The sequence below is a fragment of the Rhinolophus hipposideros genome, assembly GCF_964194185.1.
Source record: "Rhinolophus hipposideros genome assembly, chromosome: 25".
Lineage (NCBI taxonomy): Eukaryota > Metazoa > Chordata > Mammalia > Chiroptera > Rhinolophidae > Rhinolophus > Rhinolophus hipposideros.
The window spans coordinates 26842142-26870091 of NC_138071.1; the positions used below are offsets into that span (position 1 = coordinate 26842142).

Consider the following 27950-nt stretch of genomic DNA (forward strand, 5'->3'; position numbering starts at 1 on the left):
CAGGCCTTGCCAGCAGGCAGGAAGGAAGCTGCTCATAGTGGGGAGGGTGGGGCACTTCCAGCTCACACTGAACAACCCCGGGTTGGGCTATAAAGAGTCAGGGCCTTCCGCTCCCATCAGCCGTCACCCTCCACCCTCCACCCCCCACAGCCCTACTCACACTTCTCAGGGCCAAGGCCTCCCCTCCCCCAGGTCAGGCATCCCACCTCAAGCCCTGCACAGCTCTCTGCTCTGAGAGGGAAGGCGAGAGTCAGGTTTGCTGCCCTGTAAGGAAGCAGGAGGAGCCAGGGCCTGGCTACTCAACCACAGAAGGGTCTGTCACCTTTAGGGACCAGGGCCGATTGTTGCTGGGGTCAAGGCCGGCCTCCCCAGTGGCAGAAAACACAGCCACTGTCAGGGACCCAGGGGCTGGACTCCCGAACAAATTCTCTCCAAAGCCACTTCCAGCTTGAAATCTCACTGTTTAAAATTAAAATTGCTTCCTATCAGTGGGACTTCAACTCCGCAGGTCTTGAAATTTTTGTTTTTTTTCAGAAATTACTCTTTAAAGTGCAATTGTTAGTAAGAGCAGTCAGCCACTGACATGCATGAGCTCTACTGCCCTAGCAGGGTGGCCGACAAAGAGCAAGGCAGAGGGAGAGAAGTGAGCAGGGCCCTAGGGAGGGGAGGGGACGCCCTTTCCAGAGGGGAAGAATGAAAAATTGTCAGGACTGCCAGAGTCCCCTGATGGAAGTTAGAACACAACGGGCAGTGTAGGCCACAGCCAGCGGACAAGCGGAGAAGGAAAACTTCCCTGTGGTCAAAGCTTCCACCTTCGACTTTCTCTGTCTCTACTTTGATTTTTCCTCCTCTTCCCAAAACCCATGCCTCCCTCTTCCCAGACCAACACCAGTTCAGGCCTACCCAGGCCCCTGCTGTCATGTGGCTCTGCTGAGCTTCCCAGCCTCCCTGTGGCCAGAGAATGAATGCCCCCTCTTGGACCCAACACCTGCACCAGCCTGACCCCTTCTTTCGCTCCCCCTCAAACCCATCCAGCTGCAATCGACTCCCTTCCTGGTGGCCCCTCTCCACTGCCTCCAGAACACACATCTGCAGTGAAGCAAGCCAACGTTCACAAAGCACCTGCTCGGTGCAGGGTACTCGGGCCGGCAGGATCCCAGGTGAGCAGCACCTGACCTGTTCTTGCAGAGCACACACACGTTTATTTGGGAGAGAAACGCAGACACAGAGGACGCTGCACAAAACCACTCCAGGAGGAACCAGGCAAGAGATGTGCCATGACCTGGGGAACGTGGAGAAGGGGTGCTGGGTGAGGCCTCCCAGAGGAATCATAGAGGGGGGAGGGGGGCTGTGTGGGCCAAGTCGTCCGAGAAGCACACCAAGGAGTTAGAGGCATAAGAGATTGATTGGGGTAATGCCTGTGAAAGATGATGGCGGGGCAGGAAAAGCCTGGGGAATGGGAGGCAGGTCTGACATCTATGAAAAGAGAGAGGGGAGGGGGAAGATCGCGTGGGGAGAGCCTCGGGCCAACAGGAGCTCTGCAGAAAGACAGCCCTCAGAGGGCCCAGGGACTGTCTGAAGATTCCGGGGAACCACATAGCCTTGGGTTGCAAGCTGGGCAGATTCTGGAGGCCTGGCAGCTGTGAGCTGTCTGCCACCTGTACCTCCCGCAGCAGGTTCTCTCCTGAGGGCATATCTGAGCAGGACACGTCCAGAGCTGCCAAGGCTGGGTCATGAGGAAGGGGAAGAAAGATTTCCGTTAGTCAGAGGGCAAAGAAGTGGTGGGGACAGCACAGGCAAGGGCCCAGAGGCAGGAAAACACAAAGACTATTTGGGAATGCGCGAGGAAGTCTAAAACAGAGGGCGTGGCACTGCACTTTGGAAACTGAGGGCCAGGCCAGTGTGTCGGAATGGCCTTGGCCTTGGGTTGAAGGTTTCAGGGAAAGCCAAAGCATGAGGTAAGCCCTGCTTTGGAGATGGATCTGGCCACCCTGTAAAGCACTGATGGGAGGGGAGGCCCAAGGTCAGGAGACCACAGGAGGGCCTGTGGCCAGCGGTGCAGGCAAGAGGTCATGAAGACCACAGTATCTGACACCTGTCATCAGCTTGTCCCTGAGGAGGCCAACCACAGCTCCATTAACTGGAATCTACAAACACGGAGTCTTTCTCAGCCATATACACTTAGGTGGTGGCTGAATGGGAACCAGAGATGGGATCTGTCTCCTTGGCTATCATGGGTGAAAATATCTGAGAAGTGGGGCCTGGATGCCATCTCCTGCCTGAAGGGAAAGGGGCGTGAGTGGGGTGGGGCCTTGGGCTCCTGCACCACAGGCACAGGTCTGGACTGAGCATAGGTCTTGCATTTCTGCCTCTCTCTCTCACCTGCCCCTTCGCTGAGAGACGGGCAGCAAAGCTCTCCAGGCATCCAGGAGCTCAGGCTTGCCCTCCCTCCAAACTGGCAGACCCTACTACCTTCTTGGTGTGTCCCCAGAGTTCACAGCACAGCCCATTCCTTCCGGCTGATCCGCCAGCCTGACCCCCACCCAGGCCCACCCCAATTCTATCCTCCACTACTTTCCAAAGGAGTCCAGCCAACACAAATCTACATGTTTGTTTGTCTGCCTGCCTGCCTCTCCCAGTCTCTGCCTGTCCCAGTTTCTCAACTTCCATCTTTCTTGCAGTTTCTCTTAGTCCCTGTGGTCTCAAATCTACAAGGCTTGGACCTGTGATGCCCTGGCTCATGGCCTTTCTCCAGCCCCCAGATGGCGTAGGACTACAAGCCCCAGCATGCACTGCTCTCCAAGGTGTCAAAAGAATGCTGCTGTGTGCCACTGGCTTGCTGGGAATTATAGTTTCCCTAACATCAAAGTCTTGCTAGGGCTCCAAGCTCTCCCCAGGGGGCAGTCCCTGCCTTGGCCCTGAATGCTGTGTCTATCTGCTGACCTAATGCCCCCAGGGAATCCTGCGTCACTGGATGACAGGGTGGGGGTGGAGGCCCTAGATGGCAGCTTCCTGCAATTTTGTGTCCCCCACTTGAGTCACAAGGGGCGGGGGTTCCAGGAAATTGGTGCTGGGAGGGGAAGGGGTGCCCTAATGCCACACTCAAGGACAAAGGGTCACTTCATCCCCGTGGGGCCTGTTCCAAAAGAGTCCAAAAGGACTGTAAGGTGGGGGTCCAGGAGTGCTTAGATGGAGGGCGGGTGGCGAAGGGGGAGACCCTAGAGGTCCCTGTGGTCACGAAGAGTCTGGACTCACCCCTTGATACTGACACAGTGCTCACCTTCCACCCGACCGCTCAGGCCACAGCCGGCCAGGGCCAGATGGGAGGTGTCCCCTGGTCTGATACAGTAGAAGGGCCTTTCTGATTCTCTGGTTGTCCACTCTGCCATTCCCTCCACACCCCACTCCTGCACTCCAGCCCCCGAGTACTGCTGGACACCTGTGTTCCCACTTATCAGCCCTAGTCCTTGGAGCGGAACCCAGGCGTCCGGCTCCCCACCCTCTGGGCTGGCGGGCTTTACAGCCTCCCAGCTGCCTTGTTCCTGTCCCATTGTGTGTGGGACAGGGGCGGGGCGAGGGCCAGCACCGGAGAGCCCCCTCCCCTTCCTAAGGAAAAGGCCCGGGCTCTGCTCAGAGCAGCAGAGCTGAAGTGAGGCCGATATGGGCAACTTAAAGAGCGTGGGCCAGGAGCCGGGGCCGCCCTGCGGCCTGGGGCTGGGGCTGGGCCTTGGGCTATGCGGCAAGCAGGCCCCAGCTACCCCGTCATCTGAGCCCAGCCACACACCAGCACCTGCACCCCCGCCTGCGCCAGACCACAGGTGAGGGCCACAGGGGCTAGGAGCAAGTGACAAAAGGGCGGGTGTCAAGGCCTGAAGGTCAGGGTTTGGAAGGGCTGGAGCCAGCAGCCCAGCCAGGAGGGCCATGTCGCCAACGCAAAAGTGCTGTCAGGGGGACTCAGACAAGAGACCAGAATCAGGGCCAGCAGGCAGAAGGTGAAAGTCGGAGGGAAGGGTACCAACTTACCAGGTTTGAATCGCCAGGGTTTGAATGCTGCTCTGCTGCCAAGAGCTGTCTGACTTTGAGCAAGTTACTTAACCTCTCTGAGCCTTCATTTATGTAAAATAGGGATATAATGTACTTGCTATAGTTTTAAGTTTCTGGCTCATGGCAAGCGTTCCACAAACAGTGATGATTATTTAACAGAAGAAAGGAGCAGGGGGATAGTTATAGGACAGCCAGAACACAGGACTCATGGAAAAAGGAGAGCTGGGGCAGGAGACGCAGGCCCTTGGGGAGGGAGGCTGAGAAGACAGAGCAGTTAGGCCATTTTCCCCATGCTCCAGGCCCCTCCCCCTAGTAACCATCAACCCCAAAACTGACTGGGCAGCCCCAGCCCCCCCAAAGCAGCCTCCCTGGGGCAGAAGCTCCTGAAGAGAGGAAGGCTATGGTGGTAGCCAGGTGGGGTGGCAGACCGAGCACGGTGCTGGGGCTCCAGGCAGCTCTGTGGGAAGGGCTCCACACAGGCGCACCCGGCCCTGCGTCCCTCCCTTCCTCCCCGAGGCTGGCCTGGCGGCTCTGGGAGGAAGTGATAAGGCCTCCGAGGCTTCCCTTCACACAACGGGCCCCTGTCAGGAGGGGTGTAAGCGGGAGGGAAATCTGGGCTGACGATTCCCTGCTGGGCTTCCCTCAGCTCTGCTCAGTCCTCTACCCCCTGACGGGAGGGCTCCTGGCAATTTCAAGGGGTTGGACACCCCATGTCCAGAAGAGGCGATGTGAGCCCTGCATGGGGATGAGAACCCAGCCCTGGGCCAGGGGCTCAGGGGCTCAGCGCCACGGCCCTGGCAACCCCGGGTCTGGCTGAGTATCAGACAGCCGTGGAAGGAGTCAGGCAGACCTGGGTATGGATGGGACCAGCTCTGCCCGTGTGCTCCTTCGCAAGATACCTAACTTCTCTGAGCCTCAGGTCCCTCCTCTGTCAATGGGATACTAATATTGCCTCCCTCCCAAGGTTGTTATGAAGGGTAAGAAAAAAATCAAAGAAAGCATATGGCAAGGAACAACAAAATCATTGGGATTATGATTGCTGTCAGAGGGGTCTCTGGGGTACACCCAAAAGGAAACACACTCGACCCCCATGACCACACCCTGGCTCCCCACAGCCCCCCGCTCACCCAGCCCCCGGAGGGGCTGAAGTTCCCTCGTGTGAAGAACTGGGAGGTGGGCAGCATCACGTATGACACCCTGAGTGCCCAGGCGCAGCAGGTAAGGCGGGAGCCCCCATCCCAAATCGGGGTCAGGAGGGCGAGACCAGGAAGAGCCAGAGGAGCTAAGGGACATGCAGGGGACGCTGGTGACTCTCAAACTCCAGCCCTTGCCCCAAGCCCTGCTGGAGTCTTGCCCTAACCCAGCCCAACCTCACCCCATTTTCCAGTCTCAGCCCCAGCACTGAACCCTCACCCCCCAGGCCCACCCTCCCTCTGCACCCCTACCCTGGCCACTGCACCCTGACCTGGCCCTGACTTTTGTGCTCCCTGCTCTCTCCACCTCTGCCCCCACCTCGATCTAGGACGGACCCTGCACCCCAAGACGCTGCCTGGGCTCCCTGGTATTTCCACGGAAACTGCAGAGGCCCTCCAAGGGCCCTCCACCCCCTGAGCAGCTGCTGAGCCAGGCCAAGGACTTCATCAACCAGTACTACAGCTCCATCAAGAGGTGTGACCCTGACCTGAAATCCACAGGCCCTCTCCCCCCCCCACCCCGTCCTTCCCCAGGATCCACTCCCAGCCGCCATCCTGATACCACCCACACAGGGCCTGAGCTCTGCACCTACTGGCCTCCCCCCAATAGCCACAGGGAGCCTGGGAGCCCTCTGTAACCCACAAGACTTCCTTCTGCTGCCTTCTCCTCTACAGGAGCGGCTCTCAGGCCCATGAGCAGCGGCTTCAGGAGGTAGAAGCCGAGGTGACAGCCACAGGCACCTACCAGCTCCGGGAGAGCGAGCTGGTGTTCGGAGCCAAGCAGGCCTGGCGCAACGCTCCCCGCTGCGTGGGCCGGATCCAGTGGGGGAAGCTGCAGGTATGGCTGGCTAGAGGCAGCAGGGTGGGAACTGGGGGACACAAAAGAGGAGAGGAGAGGTGTGGGCAACTCCTGAGGCTTCCCTGGGGGGTCTCGAGCAGTGGGGAGATCCCTGCCCTTTCCCGTAAAGACTGGTCCCCTGGGATCCCTCACCCAGTAGCTGACACCTGGTTGTTAAGCCCCATAGCAGTGCCTTACCAGAGAAACACCCAGACATACCAGGTCCGTGAGGACAGCTGAGCAGTGATCCTTGGGGGGTATTGTCAAAGCAACAGAAGCACAGACGGGACCCACAAGGGGACTGAACCTGTGACCTTGGCCTCCTTACTGTAACTGGCCACCAAAGAATTTAGGATAAAGCCACATGCCCAGGAAACCCCAAAGGAGTCTCAAATAAGAACCATCCTGTGTGACACCTGCGTAGCTCTAAGTTGTTCAAAGTTCTACCTCAACTTTGAACCCATCCAAGCTTCCATATTTGACCCCCACTCACTGTTACATCCCTCTTTGGCCCCAGGCCAGACACTGCCACCTCCTGCCCTGTGACTAACACAAGTCTCCTCCTCCCTCAGACAGGAAAGGTAACTCCCAACCTCCTGCTGGGGCCTCCACTCAGCCAGTCAAGATGTCCTTCCTAGCATCAAAATGCCAGGATGGGCAGAGTCCCTGGTGGCCATCTAGTACAGCCACCCTCCCTTCCCATCATCAATGTGCTCGAGGAGCGTCAGGTGACTGGCTCGGTCACCTGCTTTTCCTTAAGCACAGTGGGTAATGGGGAATTCACACCCACGTCTCCCCATCAGTCGGTGCCCTTCCTCATTCGTCAGTCTGGCAGTGACTGTGCCAGTTATCGAGTGGGCTTCTGCAGGGATGGAGATCAGAAGCAGACCAGGCTATCCGGGTGTGTGGAGTACAGGGCAGGAAGGGGTCAGTGTGGGTACGAATGGTCAGGGAGGCTCCCCAGAGGAGAAAGAACCATAACTCTCACATTGAGTGACAGCCCAGCCATGGAAGGCTGCAGACAGGTCACTACTCCTTCCGCCACCTCCTTACCTTCTCCTGGAGCTGGCCTCAAGTCCCTGTCTCCCTCCTGTCCCCTCACCTCGGCTGGCTCAGGTGTTTGATGCCCGGGATTGCAGCTCTGCCCAGGAGATGTTCACCTACATCTGTAGCCACATCAAGTACGCCACCAACCGGGGCAACCTTCGGTGAGTGTCCCGAACCCGCCAGACCCACTCCTCCTCCGGACGGCAGAGGAGTTGGGGCTCTGACCAGCTCTCGTCCTATGCCAGCTCAGCCATCACAGTGTTCCCCCAGCGTGTCCCGGGCCGCGGAGACTTCCGAATCTGGAACAGCCAACTAGTGCGCTACGCGGGCTACAGGCAGCAGGACGGCTCCGTGCGGGGGGACCCAGCCAACGTGGAGATCACCGAGGTGGGCACAGGGAGGCGGAGACGGGGAAGCCAGCGGTGAGGGCTCTGGGGTGAAGCAGGGGGGCCGAAGAAGAGTCACTGAAGCTGGGAGAGGGGACCCGGACTGAGATGAAGGATGGGAAATGCCAAGAAGGGGGTCCCTGGGTGGGCATGGAGATCCAGCTGCGGTGGGGGGGGGGGGCGTCCGTGAGGTGAAGGGCGGGAGATGGCGAAAGAAGGAGTCGCTGAGGAGGGCACGACGCTGGGCCCGGACCTGACTCTGGCCCTGCTCCCTGCAGCTCTGCACCCAGCACGGCTGGACCCCAGGAAATGGCCGCTTCGATGTGCTGCCCTTGCTGCTCCAGGCCCCAGATGAGCCCCCAGAACTCTTCACTCTGCCCTCTGAGCTAGTCCTCGAGGTGCCCTTGGAGCACCCCACGTGAGCACGACAGGGACTGGGTCAGGTGGAGGAGGGGGCTGCCTAGGGGGTGGCCAGGCAGCAAGGCTCCACAGGGGGCCTGACCCCCGCGCCCACCCACGCCCCCAGGCTGGAGTGGTTCGCGGAGCTGGGCCTGCGCTGGTACGCCCTCCCGGCCGTGTCCAACATGCTGCTGGAAATTGGGGGCCTGGAGTTCCCCGCGGCCCCTTTCAGCGGCTGGTACATGAGCACGGAGATCGGCACGCGCAACCTGTGTGACCCACACCGCTACAACGTCCTGGAGGTGAGCGCCCGGGGGTGGGCAGCGCGGGCAGGGGCTGCAGGTTTTGACTCACAAACACATCCACACAATGTCGGCCAGGGCAGAGTCTGAGCGCTTGTCAGGGCCAAGGGTCCCTCCTATGCCACAATTCGGAGGAGGGGCCCGGAAGCACGGCGGTGGGAGCAAAGGCTGGGCATGCGTGCAACTGCAAGGGTCCATTGGGGGATTCTGCCTATGAGTGGACCTTGCGCAGCTCAACCCCACCTTGCACCAGGGTCAAAAGTATGTAATTATTTTTCTGGAGGTGAGATCTATAGATCTTCCGCTTTCATCAGATTCTCAAAGCAGACCTTGACCCCGAAAAATGTTAAGACCCATTTTAGAGATGGGAAATGGAGGCCCAGGGCTGAGAAGTGACTGAGAAGTGTCCCTTTCTGCTCTGTGGTGCCCTTGTGGGCAAGAACCTGAACCAGGCAGTCAGGGCTCCCAGTGGCCACGCCCCCGCCCTCCCTCATTCCACTCACAAGTTTGAGACAAAGATGCTCTCCAGTCCACTCCCCACCACCCAGCCCCTACCAACGCCATGCACCCCTGCTCCTAGGACGTGGCTGTCTGCATGGACCTGGATACCCGGACCACCTCGTCCCTGTGGAAAGACAAGGCAGCGGTGGAAATCAACCTGGCTGTCCTGCACAGTTACCAGGTCCGCAAGCCCAGACCGGCCAGGAGGGCACGGGCTGGGGCTGGAAGCAAGGAGGCTCTTAGGAAGCGGGGCAGGAGTGAGACGGAGGGCGGGAAGGAGTTCCATGGTCCAAGTGTTACGGGGCCCACGGGCCTGCAGTTCTGGGGACAGAGCACATACTGTTCCAGGTAGTGCTGACCAGTGCGTGCTCAGTAATTCCGGTCCCCAGGGCACACTGGGGATTGAAGTTTGCGGGACCCACTGGATTCTAGAAACTCTAGTTCCAGGATCAAGGGCGTGCTGAGCATTGTCTGGGGGAAATAGTGCCTGCTGAGTACTTGTCTGGGGTGTCAAGGTTTGAGATACGAGGTTGGGGGCGACGCATACAAATAGCGGAGTTTGAAGCTGCGCTGCACATTGAGCTTTGAGCATGACCATGCATGCTTCAGTCAGGGGTGGCGCTGCACAGTATATGTTAGATTTGGGGTGATCCAGGGCACAGTAGGGTTTGGGGTGACAAGTGGTGGGGCCTGTAGGCTGAGTCTAAGCCCCTCCCCGCCCTCCTTCACCCCAGCTGGCCAAAGTGACCATTGTGGACCATCACGCTGCTACGGCCTCCTTCATGAAGCACCTGGAGAACGAGCAGAAGGCGAGGGGGGGCTGCCCTGCCGATTGGGCCTGGATCGTGCCCCCGATCTCAGGCAGCCTCACCCCTGTCTTCCATCAGGAGATGGTCAACTATTTCCTGTCCCCTGCCTTCCGCTACCAGGTGCCCACCCCACTGGCTTTGCCCAACGGGGCCAGCTGTAACAAAGCAGGCCCCAGGGGCCTCCAAACTTCTATTTTCTTCACTCACCTCCCCCTTCCACCCCCCTCACTCCCCTGCAGCCAGACCCCTGGAAGGGGAGCGCAGCCAAGGGTGCTGGCATCACCAGGAAGAAGACCTTTAAAGAAGTGGCCAAGTAGGTGCCTAGGCGTGCTGCCCTTTCCCCCACACTGGGGGGGCGGGGACCAGCCACAGCAGTGGTCTGGGCACCAGCCCTCCACACCCACCATTCAGCACCCCAAGACCTTGCTTGGACTGTGCACCTGGGGAGGCCCAGCTCCATGTGCTGGGACCCCCCCTCACCACACCCTCTCCCACAGTGCAGTGAAGATTTCTGCCTCACTCATGGGCACTGTGATGGCCAAGCGAGTGAAAGCGACAATCCTGTATGGCTCCGAGACCGGCCGGGCCCAGAGCTACGCACAGCAGCTGGGGAGGCTCTTCCGGAAGGCTTTCGACCCTCGGGTAGGGCTGAGCCCAAGAGAGCAGGGATCTGGAAAGAGGGGGTCCGCCAGCATCCTCAGATGCGGCCTGGGAGACAGGAGAGGTTCACAAGTCAAGGCCCACGAGGATTCCAGGGATCCACAGGGAGTCAGAGCGAGACGGGGCCCCAGGGAGGGCCAGAGTGAGAAGGATGGGGCACGAGGATGTCTGTCTTCTCCTCACCCCCAGGTCCTGTGCATGGATGAGTATGACGTGGTGTCCCTCGAGCATGAGACGCTGGTGTTGGTGGTGACCAGCACATTTGGGAATGGGGATCCCCCAGAGAACGGAGAGGTGAGGCCTGCAAGAAAGGGGCCACTGGGCATGAGGGGAGACTCTGCACTGGAGTGGCTGGGCAGGACCCCCGCCCCCCAATGCGAACTGGAGATGCCCGGAGAGTCCCCTGGAGTGTGACCTGCACAAGCCACACTCCAGGCCCACCCACGGGCTGCCCCCGACACACACATTGCGTAACTGTGTCCCCACGTCATTTCCATTATCAGTGCAAGGGTTTATCACGCTGAAGGCACTTCTGTTAGACTGCCTTTGGACATTGACAAATGAGAAAAACAGGAATACTCCACTTCACATGCAATTTCAGCTTTTTCTTCTTAACAAAAGAAAAGAGCCCGGCTCCAATGTCAGCAGAGATTAGGCGACTTCACATTCTGAACAAACCTTAAACAAACTAGAGTACCACCACTCACTTAGATGGTCACTTGATTGTTGACCATTCTCTTTCAAGCTACTCTGTCTCCATTCATTTCTGGTGCCTTTCTGCCGACAAGCTTCTCAGTGGTAAATGCCTTCTTAACACCTAAAGTGGAAACTCTGACCTAAGACTTCCGCCCTGCCTTGCTGCCTTTTCCAGCCCTCATTCTGATCTGCCTTTGAAAGAAAAATGGAATCACTAGCTTTTGTTTGCTATAAAAGTATTTATAGCTAGATGACCCACCACTCTATAAAGATCTAGAACATTTCCATCATCCTCGAAAGTTCCCTTGTCGATCCCCCCAGTCAATCCCCTTCCCAATCTCCCCACCAGAAGCACCACCATTCTGACTCCTTTGTGGCTTCTTTCACTCAGCTCAGCCTGCTTTCAAGGTTCATCTTGCAGTGGGGTGACGCAGTTGCACGTTCCCCACGGCCTTGCTGTGTGAATACACCCAGTGTGTTTCTCCACTATCCTGTGGACGCACACTTGGGCCAGTTCCAGTGCTTGGCTCTTATGAATAAAGCTGTTATGAACATTCTTGTGCAAGGCCTTTGTGGGCTTATGTTTTCATTTCTCTTGGAAAAATACCCAGGAGTGGAATTGCTGGGTCATCGGGTAGATGTATGTTTAACTTTGTTTTTTTTAACTACTGAACAGCCAAATGGATTGAACTGCTCCCTTCAGTTCTGTGCATTTCAAATGCATGTCAAGTTTACCTCAAATTTTAAAAAATGGTGCAAACCTAGGCATGTACCCCACAGGAAATGGGTATATTGGTCCCGTTTTTACTTTTTTAAAAAACTATAAATCCAGATATGTGTGTAAGTACGGCGGAAAAGAGCTGGCGTGTCAAACAACTGTCAATAGTGCCCACGCCTGGCGGGGTAAGACTGGAGGGAAAATAGGGGCAGATTTTTTCTTTTATTACTTTACACGCTTCTGGAATGTTTTCAAAAAGCCAATAACTCTTTTGAAAATTTCAAAACTAATTAAAAGTTACAAATGACAGTAAGGGCCAACCCGGTCCAGCTTTCACCTTCTGTATTGTTTGAAATAAAACAACACTAACCATGATGTTGTCACTTCCCCCCCAACCCCCCACCCCTGCAGAGCTTCGCAGGGGCCCTGATGGAGATGTCTGGTCCCTACAACAGCTCCCCTCGCCCGGAGCAGCACAGGTGAGTGGGGTGGGAGCTTCGGGCAGATGGGGGCAGGGAGGCATTTGGAGACACAGAGGAAAGGAGGGCTGAAGAGTTCCCCTCTGTACCTCCAAAAGCTGGAGGACAGATGGAGCAGGCCTGGGCCCCACACAGCCTCGCACTGCCTTCTTCCTGCGACCTGCCCACACGCAGTCCCCGGGACTCTAAGAGGCCATGGCTTTCAGAGAGTGGAGGGGAGGAGAGCAGAACCCAGCAGTCCAGAGAACCCTAGGGTTCCGGCCCTAGGGTGCTGGCCCTCAGCTCCCGTCCCAAGCCTGCTGCAGAAAGTGAAGCTGAGCCCCAGGGCAGGGCCTTTTCTGTCCCCAGTGCAGAGACCCTAAAGCTGTCCTCTGCCTAGGTCTGGGCCTGTGCCATGTCCCCAGTCCCCTGTGACCCCCTTGTCTTTGTCTTCTCTTGCCAGGAGTTACAAAATCCGCTTCAACAGTGTCTCTTGCTCAGACCCGCTGGTGTCCTCCTGGCGGCGGAAGAGAAAGGAGTCCAGTAATACAGACAGTGCCGGGGCACTGGGGACCCTCAGGTCTGGGGGCCTCTACGGGGAGGCGCGCTGGAAGGGCGAGCCCCCTGAGCACACATGGGCTGGGCGGGACAGAGGTGGGCTCCTGTGACGGCTCCTTGCCCCCAGGTTCTGTGTGTTCGGGCTGGGCTCCCGGGCGTACCCCCACTTCTGCGCTTTTGCTCGTGCGGTGGACACACGACTGGAAGAGCTGGGTGGGGAGCGGCTTCTGCAACTGGGCCAAGGCGATGAGCTGTGCGGTCAGGAGGAGTCCTTCCGTGGCTGGGCCAAGGCTGCCTTCCAGGTGACACCCTGGGCCTGTCCCGATATCCGATCCCCGCCACCCCTCCAACCCCAATTCTGATTCACTCCTGGGCACCTCCCCATTGAGGCCTGCAATACTGAGACTGGGGGCCTCACTGCTGCCCCGATTCTGTTTGGTTTTCTGGTCCCTTCCTGTTCCTTCCAAAGTCCACCCTTATTTTGGCTCGGTCTTGACTAGTGGATAACAGGACCCTAACAACACAGGAGGGGCCGGACCCAGGCAGAAGAGAGCAGGCAGGGCCCTGGCAGGCAGGAGCCTCAGTAGGTACACAAAGGGGGAATGAGAGCAGGGGCCCCTGCCCAGGGCGGGCAGGATGGAGGGAGAGGGAAAGGATCAAGAGAGAGCTAGACAGAGAGCTGGAGCTGACGCCAGCACAGAAACTCCAGGAAATCAGAGGCCAGACAGGCTTGGACTGGAGGGGGTCCTGGGCCAGGGGAGTGCAAGAAGAGGCAGGTCCCAGGGCTGTAACTTTCTCAGCCTGGACTTCCTCCAGAGGCAGCTCTGCCTGGTCTGGGGATCATGCCTGGAGCTGAAGGGGGCTTGTTCCAGGCAGCACTGGCCCCTCCAGGTCTCCCAGGCTTGAGCTCAGCAGGTCTGGACTGATGGAGCGGACAAGGGCATCCTAAGAAGTGGGCTGGGGAGGCCACCTGGCACAGGTGGAGGGTTTGCTGGGGAGAAGGTCAAGCTGGACAAACAGGCCCAGACTGGGAGGAGAGGCAGGAATAGAAAACAAGGCGAAAGAATCCAGACAAAGGGAAGCAACCGGAAGTTAGGAGTGGGACGAGAGGGAAGGGGCACAACATGAAGTTTAGAAATCTCCTCTAGAGGCACAGGGTCAGCTGGAGGAACGTCCAACTGGAAGCAGGAAGGCTCTGAGCTAACTAGGGTGGTAGCAGCGGGAGGAGGAAGGAAGGGAGGGGGCCAAGGAAGGAAGGAAGAGATATAAGACTTTATACACACAAAAGCAAGATTAACAGGACTGGTGATACGGGGTGGCAGGAGAGGGAGCAACCCAACATGGATGAGCCCCAGATTTCAAGCCAGGGACTTGCCAAGCAGTTTGCCAGACTTGGGCCTGAGCAGAAACAAATAAAACACGCACCTTCCCAGGGCCTGGCCCCAGGGGCCCCCTCCAGCCCTTTGTGAGCAGTACAGGGGAGGACAGACCTGCCGGAGACCCCTCCATGGCCCCACTCCATTAAGCTCTTAGGAGCTTTATATAAAGTATCTCATTTCATCTTCACGGGAACCTAATGAGATATAAAGATGGGGAAACTAAGGCAGTTTACTGCAAGTGTAGAAGTCAGAATTTGAATGCAGGTCTGAACACAGACACCAAGAGATGCATTTGCTGGGTGCTCCCTTGTGCCAAGCACTGTGCTCCTTGGCACACGAGACCAACACGCCGGATTAAGTAACTAATGGGTGTGACACAAATATGTGCAAAGAGATAGCTAGCACAGAGGCCGAGGCCTGACATGGGCTGAAGAACGAGGTGCCACAGCCTCAGCTCGTTTCAATGCCATTCTCCCTCCTGCCACTGTGGCTGCCAATCCCACAGTTGTCCTTGAGCCTCAGATGGAGCTCACAACCCCATGAATGGAAGGTGGCAACTGGGGACCCAACAGACCCAGCTCCACCTCTCACATCAGGCGCCTGAGCTCCTCCGCCCTCCCCTCCTTGCTCCTCAGGCCTCCTGTGAGACCTTCTGTGTGGGAGAAGATGCCAAGGCCGCTGCCCGGGACATATTCAGCCCCAAACGGAGCTGGAAGCGCCAGAGGTACCGGCTGAGTGCCCAGGCTGAGGGCCTCCAGCTGCTGACAGGTGTGGCCCTGACCTGCCCCTGACCCTGATGGACCTCTGGACTCTCCAGGGTCCCAGGACTAAGCCGCAGGCACAGCACACTCCCTGCCTTGGGCTCAGCCGCATTTCCCTCCCCCCAGGCCTCATCCACGTGCACAGACGGAAGATGTTCCAAGCCACAGTCCTCTCCGTGGAAAACCTGCAAAGCAGCAAGTCCACGTGAGGAAGACATCCCCGACCTGTCCCCGTCCCTCCTCCCACATTCTGCCTCCTGCCCCTGTAACTGCCTCTGTCCCCACCCCCAGCCGGGCCACGATCCTGGTACGCCTGGACACGGGAGGCCAGGAGGGACTGCAGTACCAGCCGGGGGACCATATCGGCGTCTGCCCGCCCAATCGGCCAGGCCTCGTGGAGGCGCTGCTGAGCCGCGTGGAGGACCCCCCACCACCCGGCGAGCCTGTGGCAGTGGAGCAGCTGGAGAAGGGCAGCCCTGGTGAGAAGGCGCGGTCTGAGAGCCTGCTCCGTCCCCGTGCCCCACGGTCCCCTGGGTGCAGCATCTGGCAGAGGGTTGCTCTGCTCACGGCTGGCTGTGCCACCTCTTGCCAGGCTGGCCTTGTTGCTGGACAGTCCACAGAGCATGGCTCCTTTCCCAGAACCTATCCCCACACACCCCCAAAAGTCTGTCTCCTCCCCCTGGCAACCTAGCCTGCTCTGTAGCTGGCATGGGGTCTACCTTCTGCCACACCAGTGCCTGGGAAGGAAATAAATTGGGTGGGGGAGAGGAAGAGAGGCCAAGACCAAGCCAATCCAGGCAGGGGCCCCCAAACAAACGCATGACGGCTGCCAGACAGGCCCAACACAGCTGTTCAAGGGCAAGGTCACCAATAAACGCCACGGTCAGTCCCCATGTACCCCACCAAGAAGCAATTATCACCCCCGAGACAATGCAGTTCTGGCTAGGCCCCTTCCTCAGAGCTCCCCTGTGCCCCACCCCCAGGTGGCCCTCCCCCGGGCTGGGTGCGGGACCCCCGGCTACCCCCGTGCACACTGCGCCAAGCTCTCACCTTCTTCCTGGACATCACTTCCACGCCCAGCCCTCGACTCCTTCGACTGCTCAGCACCCTGGCTGAAGAGCCCAGTGAACAGCAGGAGCTGGAGACCCTCAGCCAGGTTGGGGGGCACCCCAGAGAGGAGCAGAGGCTAGTGAGGCGGGAAGAGCTGGGAGGAAGGGAGCCCACCTGGCTAACAGGCACTGGGGCTTTAAGACCCAGCTCAGTTACTAATTCATCTCAGAATTCTCAAGGTCCTAAAGCGCTGGGTACAGAGAAGGTGCTGGACAAACATTCGTTGGCCTGAACCAGGGAGAAGGCTGGGCTCGGGAGGTCAGCAGGGAGAGCTAGGTGTTCCAAGCCCACTGCACCCTGTCCCCGCCAGGACCCTCGGCGCTACGAGGAGTGGAAGTGGTTCCGCTGCCCCACGCTGCTGGAGGTACTGGAACAGTTTCCCTCGGTGGCACTGCCTGCCCCCCTGCTCCTCACCCAGCTGCCCCTGCTGCAGCCTCGGTACTACTCAGTCAGCTCAGCACCCAGCGCCCGCCCAGGAGAGATCCACCTCACAGTGGCCGTGCTGGCATACAGGACCCAGGGTGAGGCTGGGGAGGCGGCCAGGGCCCAGGGCCACATCTTGACCCCCAACAGCCTGCTCACTGGCCCCCCTCCTCCCCAACTAGATGGGCTGGGGCCCCTGCACTACGGAGTCTGCTCCACGTGGCTGAGCCAACTCAAAGCTGGAGACCCTGTCCCCTGCTTCATCAGGGGGTAAGTGAGCACTGTGGGGGGTGGAGGGGAAAGGGGCACTAAGAAGAGAGTGTCTGTCCAAGCAGGAGTGGAGAAAGTGCCCCACAGAGGGCTGGGACAGCTGGCGAGCTGGGTGGGGGTCACACAGGGTGAGGGTGGAAGCTTTGGGGAGGGGGGCAGGGAAGACTCATCTAACATGTCAAGGATGGAGAGTCCAACCTAAGGCACTTTGGAACTTAGGCTCCGCTTTGGGCCTTTAACCAATTTGGACATAGGGTCCTGCCCTGAAACTGCAGCTCCCAGAGGCAGGGCTGGGGTTCAACCAGCAGGCCCTGCTGCTTTTAGAAGATGTACTGTGTCCCTTGCCACATCCTTGGGGTCAGTCTGATATTGGGAGGCATGGCACCTGGGAACGGTGCCCACTCAAGAATAAGTCCCTACTCAGTCCAGGGAGAACTGGTTAGGTCACTAAAGGATAAACGAGGACTCTCAGGACATCCTTCCCTCATGCTGTGTTCAGAAGTCGCCCCATCCAGCAGCCAGGAGTCAAAAGTCCCCGGTGGGTATGTGAAGAGTTCCCAGGATGGCACCAGCTAGGCCCAGTGACCCAAACTCATCCAGGAGGCTAAATTACAAATTCAGTAGCAATTTACTGAATACAAACCAAATACCAATATTGAGGCTACGGTTTAAAATTAACACACTCAGTGAACTCATTATAAACCAAGAGACTGTCCCTTCCCTTCCCTTCCCCTAGTTTCTAAATCTCCTAAACTGAGACATCAAAATATTCTTCAATTCAAATTTGAACTGTATTTCCTTTGTCCCAACTTCTAGAAACCACAGGTCCAGGGAGCTTCTGCCAGCTAGCAGAGTGCTTTTAATAAACAAATCGTGCTTACTATGAACCAGACACTGTTGTAAGCACCTGACAAGTATTAACTCAATTATCAACAGAAGCTGAGCTCTCCTCTCTCCACCCCGCCAAGGGCTCATTAAGAAGGGGGAGCTGGGAAGCAAAGGGAGCCTAACGGAATGTCTCTCTGCTAGGGCTCCCTCCTTCCGGCTGCCACCTGACCCCAACTTGCCCTGCATCTTGGTGGGCCCAGGCACTGGCATAGCCCCCTTCCGGGGATTTTGGCAGGAGCGGCTGCACGACATTGAGAGCAAAGGTGAGGCTGGGGGCCAAGGGCAGGAATGACTGGAAGGCAGGAAGTAGTCACACAATCTAGGGACAAATGGTGGGGCTGGAATGCAGGAACCAGGTAGGAAAGAGGGCAAGAAATGGGCCGCAAAGATGAAAAGAAGCTTATTACACCACGAGGAGGGGAGGGTCTAGAGGCCAGGGCAGTGCCCCGTTGGTCTGGCTTCCTGGTGGTGGCACAAAGTGTTGGAGTGGATAAAGGACAAAAGGAACCGGAAGTCTGGAGAGGATGGGGCTGGGACTCAGGAGACAGAAATTCCCCAGGCAGACACTGGACTGTGACAGAGCTCATCTAGGTGTGTCCAAGACCCAAGGAAGCTACAAAGGGTGCCCAGGGCAACTGGTAAATCAAAAGGAGACTGTGAGTGAGAGAAAGGTGGGAGCTGAAGGTGTGGGAGAAAATGGGGTTGGAGCAAGGAAGGGACTAGATAGAGCCCCAGAACTATAGTGTTAGACGGTGCAGAGCACATGGACTTCTGAGACAAGCCCCACGTTCTAGCGCCACCCGAGGAAAGGCACCACCTATGAGCTTGGCATCCAGCTCAGGCAGGGTCTTTGAAAAGTGGGTCCTGCACTGCACTTTCCTAGAGGCCAAACAGCTGAAAGGTGTGGGCTGTGCGCCTAGGCGAAAGCAGCCAATGGGAGGTGTCGCTAAGGCTGCGCCCCGACAGAGGGGGCTCTCCCAAGCCGCAGTGCCGCTTGCAGGGTTGCAGCCCGCCCCCATGACCTTGGTGTTCGGCTGCCGATGCTCCCAGCTCGACCACCTCTACCGCGACGAGGTGCAGGATGCCCAGCAGCGCGGGGTGTTTGGCCGCGTCCTCACTGCCTTCTCCAGGGAACCCAACAGCCCCAAGGTGCGGGACTCAGGGCGCAAGGGTACCCAGAAGCTAGGGACGCGGGGAGGACCGATGCGCGCTCCCGCGGGGAGAGCAAGCCCAGGCCGCGCCCCGCCCCCTCCAATACACACAGCCCCGCCCCGCCCCTCAGCTTCCAGACACAGCGGCACCCGCCCCCACTGCCCACAGCGTGCCCAAAGCCCCTTTTGGTCTCACGCCCTCACCCAAGCCCCGCCGCAGTTTCACTACACCTCTGTAAACGCCATCCCAGCTCACTTAGGCCCCATCGGGCCCGCAGTAAATCTTTTCACCCCGGGACCTTCCCTCCCCCCGGCCTGATCCCCGCTGGACCTGCCCTAAGTCCACCTCCCCTTAGACCTACGTGCAGGACATCCTGCGGACAGAGCTGGCTGCTGAGGTGCACCGCGTACTGTGCCTCGAACGAGGCCACATGTTTGTCTGCGGCGATGTCACTATGGCAACCAGCGTCCTGCAGACAGTGCAGCGCATACTGGCGACAGAGGGCGACATGGAGCTGGACGAGGCCGGCGACGTCATCGGCGTGCTGCGGGTGCCAAGGGGCAGGACCATTCCGGGGCGGGACCGGCCAGGGCCCGGGCGGAGCGGAGTCCTAGATGGGGCGGTGCCAGAGGGGGGGAAGGGGCGGGCCCGGGGCGGAGTCCTGATGGGGGCGGAGCCAGAGGCTGGGCGAAGGGGCGGGGCCCGGCGGGGCGGAGTCCTGATGGGGGCGGAGCACGCTCCCACGCGGGTCTCCGACTCGGGTTCTCATCGGTTCTCTATCCCCGCAGGATCAGCAACGCTATCACGAGGACATTTTCGGGCTCACGCTACGCACCCAGGAGGTGACAAGCCGCATACGCACCCAGAGCTTTTCCTTGCAGGATCGGCGTCTACGGGGAGCAGTGCCCTGGGCGTTCGACACTCCCGGCCCAGACACCACCGGCCCCTGAGAGCCCTCTTTCTCGCTTTCCATCCCAGTTCCTGGAGAGGGGCCGTCAGCCCCCCGTGGCGCTGCCGCGCTCCTGTCGGCCTGCCCAAGACCAGCCACCTCTCCCTCTCCTCCCGCGGTGCCTTCCCACGTCTGTCCAGAGTCTACGGAGTCTCTCCTAAACCCCAGGAATGAGCGAAATGTCTTTCTCTAGCCCTGGTTCCCTATCTGGCTCTCACTAAATCTGGAAGGCCCCTCCCAGCAGTGGTATTCCAGGGCTGCTGTCACCCGTTCGGTGTTCTTGAGGTGAATGTTAGATTTCCCTTACCTCTCCCAGGAGTACCTTCTCTTGAAACTTAATCTCCAAATCATTGAAATATTTATTATTGAAGATTCACCATAACAGACTGAACCAGATGTTATGGGAGCTACTGAGATGCCTAATCCAGCCCGGTGGATTAAAATGATAGAACTATAAACGCTGTCTTTTAACTTGTGCAGATGTGGGGGTGGCAATTCTTTGCCAGGGAGTCCTATTCTACTGCTCCACTCTGACCCAGCCAGTCACAGGTAGTTCTCCGGCGCTGCTCCCTTGCTCTTGATTGAGAAGCAGGTACTGCCCTCAGCTTCCAGGAATGGGGGTGCCAGAGACCAAGGTCACAAAGATGTGTGACACAGCCATGAGCAACCTTAACTGCTTGTTTTAGACAGGATAAGGAGCCACACCCACTTCCTCAGACGTCACACCGATGTGGAACTCTGAAAACATCAGCCCTGGCTAGTCTTTCCACTCCCAAGTCCCCGTGGCCCCCCTCCACAAATCCCAGGGGAACCTGAAGAAGCAAACGTGTCTCTTGGTCCCATCCCTCACTGTTTCCCTTTCACTTGGCTTGGCCTCCGCCTTGGCCTTACCCCCACCTTGAAGATACTTGAGGACTTCTTCCCAGGCAACCACTCCAGGACAGCTAATTCGGGGGGTGTCCCCTTCTCCCCTCCATGGGGAGATTGTCTCTAAGACTTGTTTCCAGATGCCTTTGGCATCTCCTCTCCTACCCTTTCTGTGCTCTCTGGGGCGAGTTCATCAGTGACCCCCAAGTCCTGCCCAACTAAAGCATCTGTGCGGCGGGGGGGTCCCTAAAGAGAGCTCGGTGTGTTCTTCTACTCCACCTCGTCCGATCGCCTGTGGCTGGAGAAGCCAGGGAACCTGAGGGAGGAGAAGGCTCTTGGCAAGCAGTCCAGGGCTTCCGGTTCCAGAGCTCATCGTCCCCTTCACCCTGAATGCCCACCACTGGTTCCATCCCTCCAAGTCTGGCTCCACCCAATTTCCTATTCATCCTGCCCCCACCACAGTTGGACAATACTGACCCTGAGGAGCCCTTTCAGTCAGTGCTAGAGGCCTGGCCAGGCTCCTTCTGGGTGTCCGTGGTCTCCCGAAACCCTCCGGAGAAGAGAGTCTGGGTCCTCTGCGTTCTCCACTGCTGTCTGGGGCTGGAGGCAGGACTGGAACCTAATGAGAAAAGCCGTCATCTGGGCAGTGCCGTGATGCCTGCTGTCTCCCCAGGGTCTGTCCCCTGCACACCCTGCTTGCCTCACCATCACTTGACCAGGATGGCTTCTCCTCATCAGGCGAGAGTGTCTGCGGGGGGCTGGCCCAAGGCCTGGGCAAGGAGGAAGCTGAGGCCTCGCCCCACAGTTCCTGCTGCTGCTGCTGATGGAGCTAAATGTAACAAAGAGGAATGAGGGCTCCCTCCTGCCCCACAGTGCAAGGCCCAGGCCCTGGGCCAGGTGCAGAGGGATTTAAAACCTCTCCCCCTAGCTCCTACTGGGTACTTTCTTACCTTCCTCAGCCTCCATTTTGTGCAGCTGCTCTCCCCACATTTCTCTTTCCGGCACCCTCTACTCACCTGGTGCAGGTAGATGGCATGGAGACTCATCTCAGCAGAAGCAAGCTCGGGGAGCTGGGCCAGCTTCTGGCCCCTGGTTCCTCCTGGGGACACACAGCTGGAACAGATAGTGCAGTAGATCAAAGACATGCCCCTCCCCCTGCACCCCATGGGGAGGGCCAGGCTTGACCTCTCCTTCCTATCCCCCCCCAGTGCTCCTGCATCCTCCCCCTGGAGGGTCAGCCTCCCCACCCCTGCTCCCCTGCATTTCAGGCCCCCACCCCCTACCTGGGGTCCTGGGCAATTCGCGAAATGGAGGCCAGGAGGCTGGCAGTGGCTGCAGCTGGGCAGGGGGCTGTGGGGCTCAGGTCCCGTGGGGGCAGCAGGGGGTGCACCAAGAGGTTGGCCAGGACGGTCTCCGGCTGGGAGCAAGAGAAGAGGGGGTCAGAAGAGAGAACAGAAAGGGAGGGCGGAGGTCTCAGCAAGGTGGGAGAGCAGGCTGGACCAGTGAGTGAGCAGGTTAATATAAATGGTGAGGCAGAGGAGTGGAGGCGGGGTAGCAGGTGGTGAGGCCAGAGGGCAGGCCAGGCTGCGGCTCACCAGAGGGGAAGAAGAGTCGCTGAGCACCCCGGGGGTGGGGGGGCTGCGAACCGAGGTAGCGCCCCAGGTGGCTGCATCTTGTTGTACTCGGCCCCGAAGGTGGCCCAGGAACTTGGAGCTGTGCCCTGGCGGGCGCCATTGTGGGTGTACCAAGGAGAATCTCATCAGGGAGAGCTCAGTCTTTCCATCCTCTGCACGCTGAGATTGGGAGGCCTCTGTCTGGCCTGCTGAGAGCCACTGAAAGAAAAAAAGGAAAAGCTGTGGACACTGCCTTTATAGCTGCGGTGGAAGCCTCATAGGTAGGGGGACAGGAAACATTAGCCCCAGCTTCCAGGTGAAAAGAATGAAGGCTACGACGGGGATTTGCTCAAGGTCACCCCAAAACAGCAGCAGAGCAAGACCTGGGTCCAGACCCAGCCATGGAAGAGAGGACGGGCTCAGTGCTTTGCAAACCTGTGCCCACCAGACCCCAGGGCTGACCTGAGGCCTTGGTGGCCCGAGACTCACTCCAGCCCCATCCACCGGCCAGCTCATTTCTCTACCTCTGGTGGCCTTTACTCCTATTTACTGTCGCTAGGGTTGTGCACACATCATGTCATGTAATCTTCACACAGTCCTGCTCATTGACTATGGTCATTGTCCTCGTGTGACAGATGAGGACACTAAGAAACAGGGAAGTGACTGACTAGCTCCGGGCCACAGGCGGCAAGTGATGGAGCTGAGGAACAAACCCCTATCTCACCACCACCCCGCGCAGCCAGAGAAGGACTCTAACCTGAGGGTGGCCGTGGCGCTTCACATCCATCAGGGCAAAGGAACAGATGTCACCAACCCCAGCCACATCCACAGTGAAATGATGAAAAAAGTCAATAATCTCCAGGGCACGAGGGCGAAACCAGAAGAGCAGAAACAGCGGGGTGAGGAGAGGGGAGAGAAGCTCCTCCAGGAGGGACACCTGGGAAAGCAGGGGTGAGGATGAGAAGAGGCTGCTGAGACTGCCCACGATCGTGATTAGGACCAAGAGGCCCCCCAGGGTCTCTGGCCAGGGCAGGAACCCTCCAGCCCAGTCATCCCCCGCACCCTGCATCCTGGGATGGCCAGTCCACGCCCGTTGCCAGGGGCCGCGGACTGCACAGCAACCCTCTGGAGCAGCACCCCTCGGGTCTCGACCCTCACCGCTCGGTACTGCAACAGCCGCGCCATCTGCCGGTAAGCGCTAGCCCTGCCGGCAGCGCCGGGCTCCTCCGGGAGGTAATGCATGTGAGCCAAAGCCGACTGCAGGAGGAGCTGCGCGGAGCGACCCTGGCACTGCTCGTCCGGAAGGAAAGACCTGGAGGGCGGGGGCGGGGTGGGGAAGGGGGCTGCGGTTAGGAGGATGTGCGACCCGGAGGCAGGGGCTGGGGGGCGCTGGCGGTGGGAGGGGTCGGGATCGCCGAGGGCTCCGCCCCAGGTCGGCGGAATCCCCGCTCCCCGCAACTTCCGCCGCACCTGGCCACAGTGACCGTCACCCCGAGCGCGGTCATGGCGGTCAGCACGTGCTCCACGGCGAGCACATCCTCGTCGTAGACGGTGAGAACGAGCAGCGCTGCGAAGAGCGCGCCGGCGAAGAAAACCAGCTGGCGGGCCAGTAGCGCCAGCAGGGGCGCGGGGGGCGCGGCGGCCCGCAGGAAGGCGGCGGCGGGGCGGTAGGCGCGGGCCAGGCGAGAGCGCAGCTCGTGTGGCAGCTCGTTGAAATGGCGCAGCTGCAGGCGAGCCAGGCGGGACCAGCGGCGCGCCCCCAGCGCGCCAGGCTCTCGCCGCAGCAGCTCCGCGTGGCTGTAGAAGGCATGCAGCACCTGCCAGGCCAGCACCAGCGGGCTCAGCGCCAGGTTCACGGCGGCCAGCACCAGCACCGTGAGCCGCCAGCGCGCAGCCAGGGCGCCCCTCTGGTCGCTGCGCTTGTAGGCGTCGGGCAGTTCCCAGCCCCCGCGGAAGAGCGAGAAGGGCCCGCGGAACAGCAGCAGGTCGATGTTGAGGGCCAGGCCGCGGCTGAGGAAGGCCGCACTGCCTCCCCAGGGCAGCGCGCAACGGGCCGGCAGCAGGCCCTTGTTGGCCAGCGCCACCTGGTAGTTGGTGTAGCGCAGGATACGGTGGTGGACGTCCAGCTCCGTCAGCGGCCGCGGCTGCACGCACAGGCCCCCGCTCCTCTGCAACGCCAGGAGGCGCGACTGCACCTCGGCCCAGGGCACGGAGCTGAGCTCCTCCTGAGGACAGGGGACGGGTGAGGGCCGGCGGCCTGCGGTCCTCTGCATGGCGATGTCCAAACTCACCATGTCGTGAGCTACATGCCTCAGCGCCCCCTTCCCACCGTCCTCACCAGTGTCCCTCAGGCGGGAAAGCTGTCACTTCTGATTTCTGCCCTCCCCTAACTGGTTGGCCCACCAGGGACCTTCCTACTTCCTTTCACCCTCTTCTGAATTGTGTTGCTCTTGAGGCCATGAGTCACGTGCTCCCCAATGACACCTCCTAAGTTCATCTCTTCGGGTATTTGACCTCAGCCCCGTAAGAGCAGGTTTTCCTCAGCCCCCTCCCCGTCCCAGCAGTCCGACACACAGAAGACACAACATGTTCCGGAAGCCTCACACCTCACGCCTCAGCATGCTTTCAGATCCCCAGCCCCATCCCACTCCATCAGCACAGTAACCTTCCCAAGACACCGGCTGTGTCCACGTGTGGGGTGCAGATCTCTCTTGGAGCTCCTCTGCAAACCTCATTTTAGCCCAGTTTCACCCAGCTGCCCCAGGCCAGCCTGTCCAGTCCATCCCAGGGGCTCCCCTTCCCCTGGAAGTAACAGGGAAGGAGGGGAAAGAGGGAGAAGGAGAAAGAGAAGGGTGAGCAGCCTCCTGGAGGATCAGTGGTCTAACTGCTGCTCACCCCTGCCTCTGCCCTGGCCCTCCTGGTCCTCCCTGCACTATGCCTAGTGCTCCCCTACTCAGGGGGGCTTTCTAGAACCTCCCCTTGGCTGTGCAGGAGGGCATGCAGAAGGCTCTAGACCTCTGAGGGGAGAAAGGGAAGCCAGCTGCAGAAGGTAGCCTTTGAGTAGTGCCTTCAAGGAAGAAGTGAAGTACAGAGCAAGGAATGAGAGCAAGACAGGGAGGGAAGAAAGGGCAAAGCGGGATGGGGAGGAAGAGTGAAGTCACCCCATGCAGTGGGTGACTGCAATAAGGGGTGAGGCCACAAAGAAGAGTGGTGTCACCGACAGGGCCTGAACACTCAGATGCAGGCCGGTGGGTCGATCTCAGTGCTGCCCACAGAAGCTCCCCCCTTCCTGCATAGGGGCTTGGACTGCCTCCCTGCCTCCTGTCCTTCCCTGCCCCACCCCAATTCCTCCTGTTCTATAAAGCCGGATGACCGGCCCTCCTCTAAACACCACCAGCATGTGACTATAAGTCATCTTTTATAACCCATCTAAATCAACTAAGCTCCACTAGGGTGAGGACCGTGTTTTATAAATGGGGGTACCCCACCTGCTAACATTATTTGGGGTCTAGGGTAGGTGTCAATGAGGCCTTCTGCCTGCTTTTCAGTGGGCCCCTCTGTCTGTACAACCCCCCACTCCGGGCCTGTCCTCTGCCCCCTCACATGGCACCCCTCCACCCAAACACGCCCACCCCGCTCACCGGGGGGATGTGCAGGGCCTCCCTGTAAAACACCTGGATGTCCCAGTAGCTGAAGAGGTTGCAGACCGAGCGAAGCAGCTGGACCAGCCAGAAGGCCGCAGCCAGGATGAGAAGGAAGACCAGCAGGGGGCTGGAGCGGATCCTGGGGGTGGGAGGACATAGCGCCAGAAATGGAACCCTCTAGCAAGAGAGATGAGACTGGGAGAGCAACGGGAAGAGCATGGAGGGCATCTAGCAAGACCACTGTTTCTCAAAAGATGGGTCCTGGGGGTCCCCGAAACCGCTGCAAATGTCTGCATGGTCAAAACTTTTTTCAAATAATACTAATATTTTCTGCCATTGTCATTCTCTCTCATTCTTTCGCAAGTGTACAGTGGAGGTTTCCAGAAGCTACGTGACATCACATTGACAGCCAGTGGAAGGTGTGCTTATGCATTCTTAAATTTTAAAGCTGTCCTCAATTTTACCCTCTAATAAGGTACATACAGATGTGAGTCTCATAAATAAAAGCTCTTCGGGTTCTCTATCAATTTTAAGTATATACGGGTGTCCTGAGACCCAAACTTTGGAGAACCGATGATCCAGCCTGAGCGACAAAGTGAGGGGGCGTGGCCTCTTGTCTGCTGTCTGCTCCACCCCCTCCTCCCACTGGTTGTCACTCACCGCTGGGAGCAGTGGGATGAAGGTAGGATGGCATCCGACAAGGTCACTTTGCTGTGAGGCAGCCCAGGTCTTGTCCGGTTATTTGGTTGGTTGGCAAAGAGAACATTGTAATCCACGCAGCGAAGGAGGAAGGTGGTTAAGGTGACGATGAAAACAAATTGTCTGGAAGAGCAGGGAATGCAGTGATCAGGCCTGAGGGGTGGGTGGGCCTCTGCCCAGCCTCCTGGGCAGTGTGGGTCTTCCTGCCCACACCGCTGGGCCCCTGGGCTGCTTGGGGCTGCACTGGGTGGACTAGAAGCGGGAGGCTCTGCAGGGACAAGCAACTCACCCCAGTTGGAAGATATCCTCCAGCAGGATACAGGCAAAGCCATTCCTCTGGTGATAGCCGTAGATGTAGCCGGTGTGTTAAGAAATAAGCCTGAGGCATAATGGGCCTTTCCTGAGTACGCCTCCCCCTCACTGCCCCAACAAGTCCCTCAACCTACTGAACCCTCAGAGTCCCCCTGCCAAGAATGGCGCCAGTGCCAAGGAGCCCTCCCCTGCCACCGCTGCCAGGCCCAGCACAAAGGATATCTTGCTGAAGAAGCTGTCCAGGTTCTGGATGTGGTGCCAAGAGCCTGGGCACAGAGAGGAGAGCGCTGGGACTCAGCTCTCATCTGAGGGAGCTCTCCACGCTCTCACCCTGCTGCCTCAACCCCCAGGCCCTCCGCACTCCCCTCCCCCACAGTCCCACTGCCACACGCTCACCTCTGAGCCCTTCGGGCACATGAAGCAGGGGCTGCTGTTCCTCCCCATGGAGGGGTGAATCTTGGGAGCCCTCAGGGTCACAGTCCTCCAGCCGCTCATAATCCTGCTCGGGGATTAGAGGGCCTATCCGCAGCCCAGGACTGCCCTGGGGGCATCGGCACGAAGCAGGGGGAGTCACCGAGGCCAAGGGTGGGGTGGAATGGGAACCCCAGGAGGGGGGAGCAGAGATGGGTGTCATCATGAGCCCTGCCTGTGTTGGGGGGGTGGCTAGGGTGGGGAGGGCACTGTGGCGAGGCTGAGAAGCCCCGGGGGCCTGCACAGCTGAGCAGGGGCGCCCTGGGGCTGGAGAAGGAACTGAGGAAGGCACACTTCTTGTGTGAGGCACAGCAGACAGAGAGAAGATGGAGACCCTCCCGCCCCCAGACCCCCGACATGGAGGAGCAGGAAGAGGAGGCAGTGGCATGGGGAGGAGGGGCACTGATGCCGGCCCCAGGTCTCCCCACTGCCCCAGCCCACCCCTGCTCCCCCCCCAGCCCATTCGCCTCACCATCAGGCTGGCGGCTTCTCCTGAAATTTCTGAAAGATGGGAGCTGCTGCTGTTTCCACAGAGGTCTGGGGAGCTGAGCAGGGACTTCAACAGGACAGTGACAACAACAGCAGTGACTCACTTGGGGCAGGCCCCAGGCGTCCCAGCTCACAGCCACCTGTCTAAAGCATCACACCCCTTTCCAGGGCAACCTTCAGCCAAAGCTCTCAGGGCCCCATCTCTGTGCCTGGGAGGGGTGGTAGGTGGAGAGGCAGAGGCTGAAGGAGACCAGAGGAGACAGCTCTTGTCCCATCTTCAGACTTCAAGTGGATTTAAAGGGGATGCCAGAGAG

The 27950-nt window shown here is 59.0% G+C and overlaps 2 protein-coding genes across 2 annotated transcripts; one reads left to right on the forward strand and one right to left on the reverse strand.

The window, feature by feature from the left end:
* Positions 1-3622: 3622 nt before the first annotated feature.
* Positions 3623-20017, forward strand: NOS3 (nitric oxide synthase 3). The gene is made up of 26 exons (XM_081038484.1): positions 3623-3818; positions 5160-5262; positions 5567-5712; positions 5913-6075; positions 7192-7283; positions 7368-7509; positions 7787-7926; positions 8035-8209; positions 8790-8891; positions 9445-9639; positions 9759-9832; positions 10017-10161; positions 10369-10473; positions 12005-12072; positions 12515-12631; positions 12737-12911; positions 14624-14756; positions 14876-14954; positions 15041-15228; positions 15733-15905; positions 16170-16380; positions 16465-16552; positions 17582-17703; positions 18441-18589; positions 18948-19142; positions 19381-20017. Exons 1-26 carry the CDS (start codon positions 3661-3663, stop codon positions 19540-19542), a joined length of 3600 nt encoding a protein of 1199 aa, XP_080894610.1. The 5' UTR covers positions 3623-3660; the 3' UTR covers positions 19543-20017.
* Positions 19882-27622, reverse strand: ATG9B (autophagy related 9B; the record flags this gene model as incomplete). Its single annotated transcript, XM_081038485.1, has 14 exons — positions 19882-20724; positions 20886-21027; positions 21114-21237; positions 21425-21521; positions 21692-21825; positions 22004-22240; positions 22779-22958; positions 23180-23333; positions 23492-24246; positions 25663-25804; positions 26326-26487; positions 26654-26718; positions 26899-26942; positions 27073-27622. 13 exons carry the CDS (start codon positions 27620-27622, stop codon positions 20900-20902), a joined length of 2772 nt encoding a protein of 923 aa, XP_080894611.1. The 3' UTR covers positions 19882-20724; positions 20886-20899.
* Positions 27623-27950: the final 328 nt, after the last annotated feature.

Coding starts and splice junctions, on each gene's coding strand:
- NOS3 (XM_081038484.1), top strand. CDS start 3,661: ATGGGCAACTTAAAGAGCGTGGGCCAGGAGCCGGGGCCGCCCTGCGGC. Junction 5,263..5,566: donor TGAGTGCCCAGGCGCAGCAG/GTAAGGCGGGAG, acceptor ACCTCGATCTAG/GACGGACCCTGCACCCCAAG. Junction 14,955..15,040: donor CTGCAAAGCAGCAAGTCCAC/GTGAGGAAGACA, acceptor CCCCACCCCCAG/CCGGGCCACGATCCTGGTAC.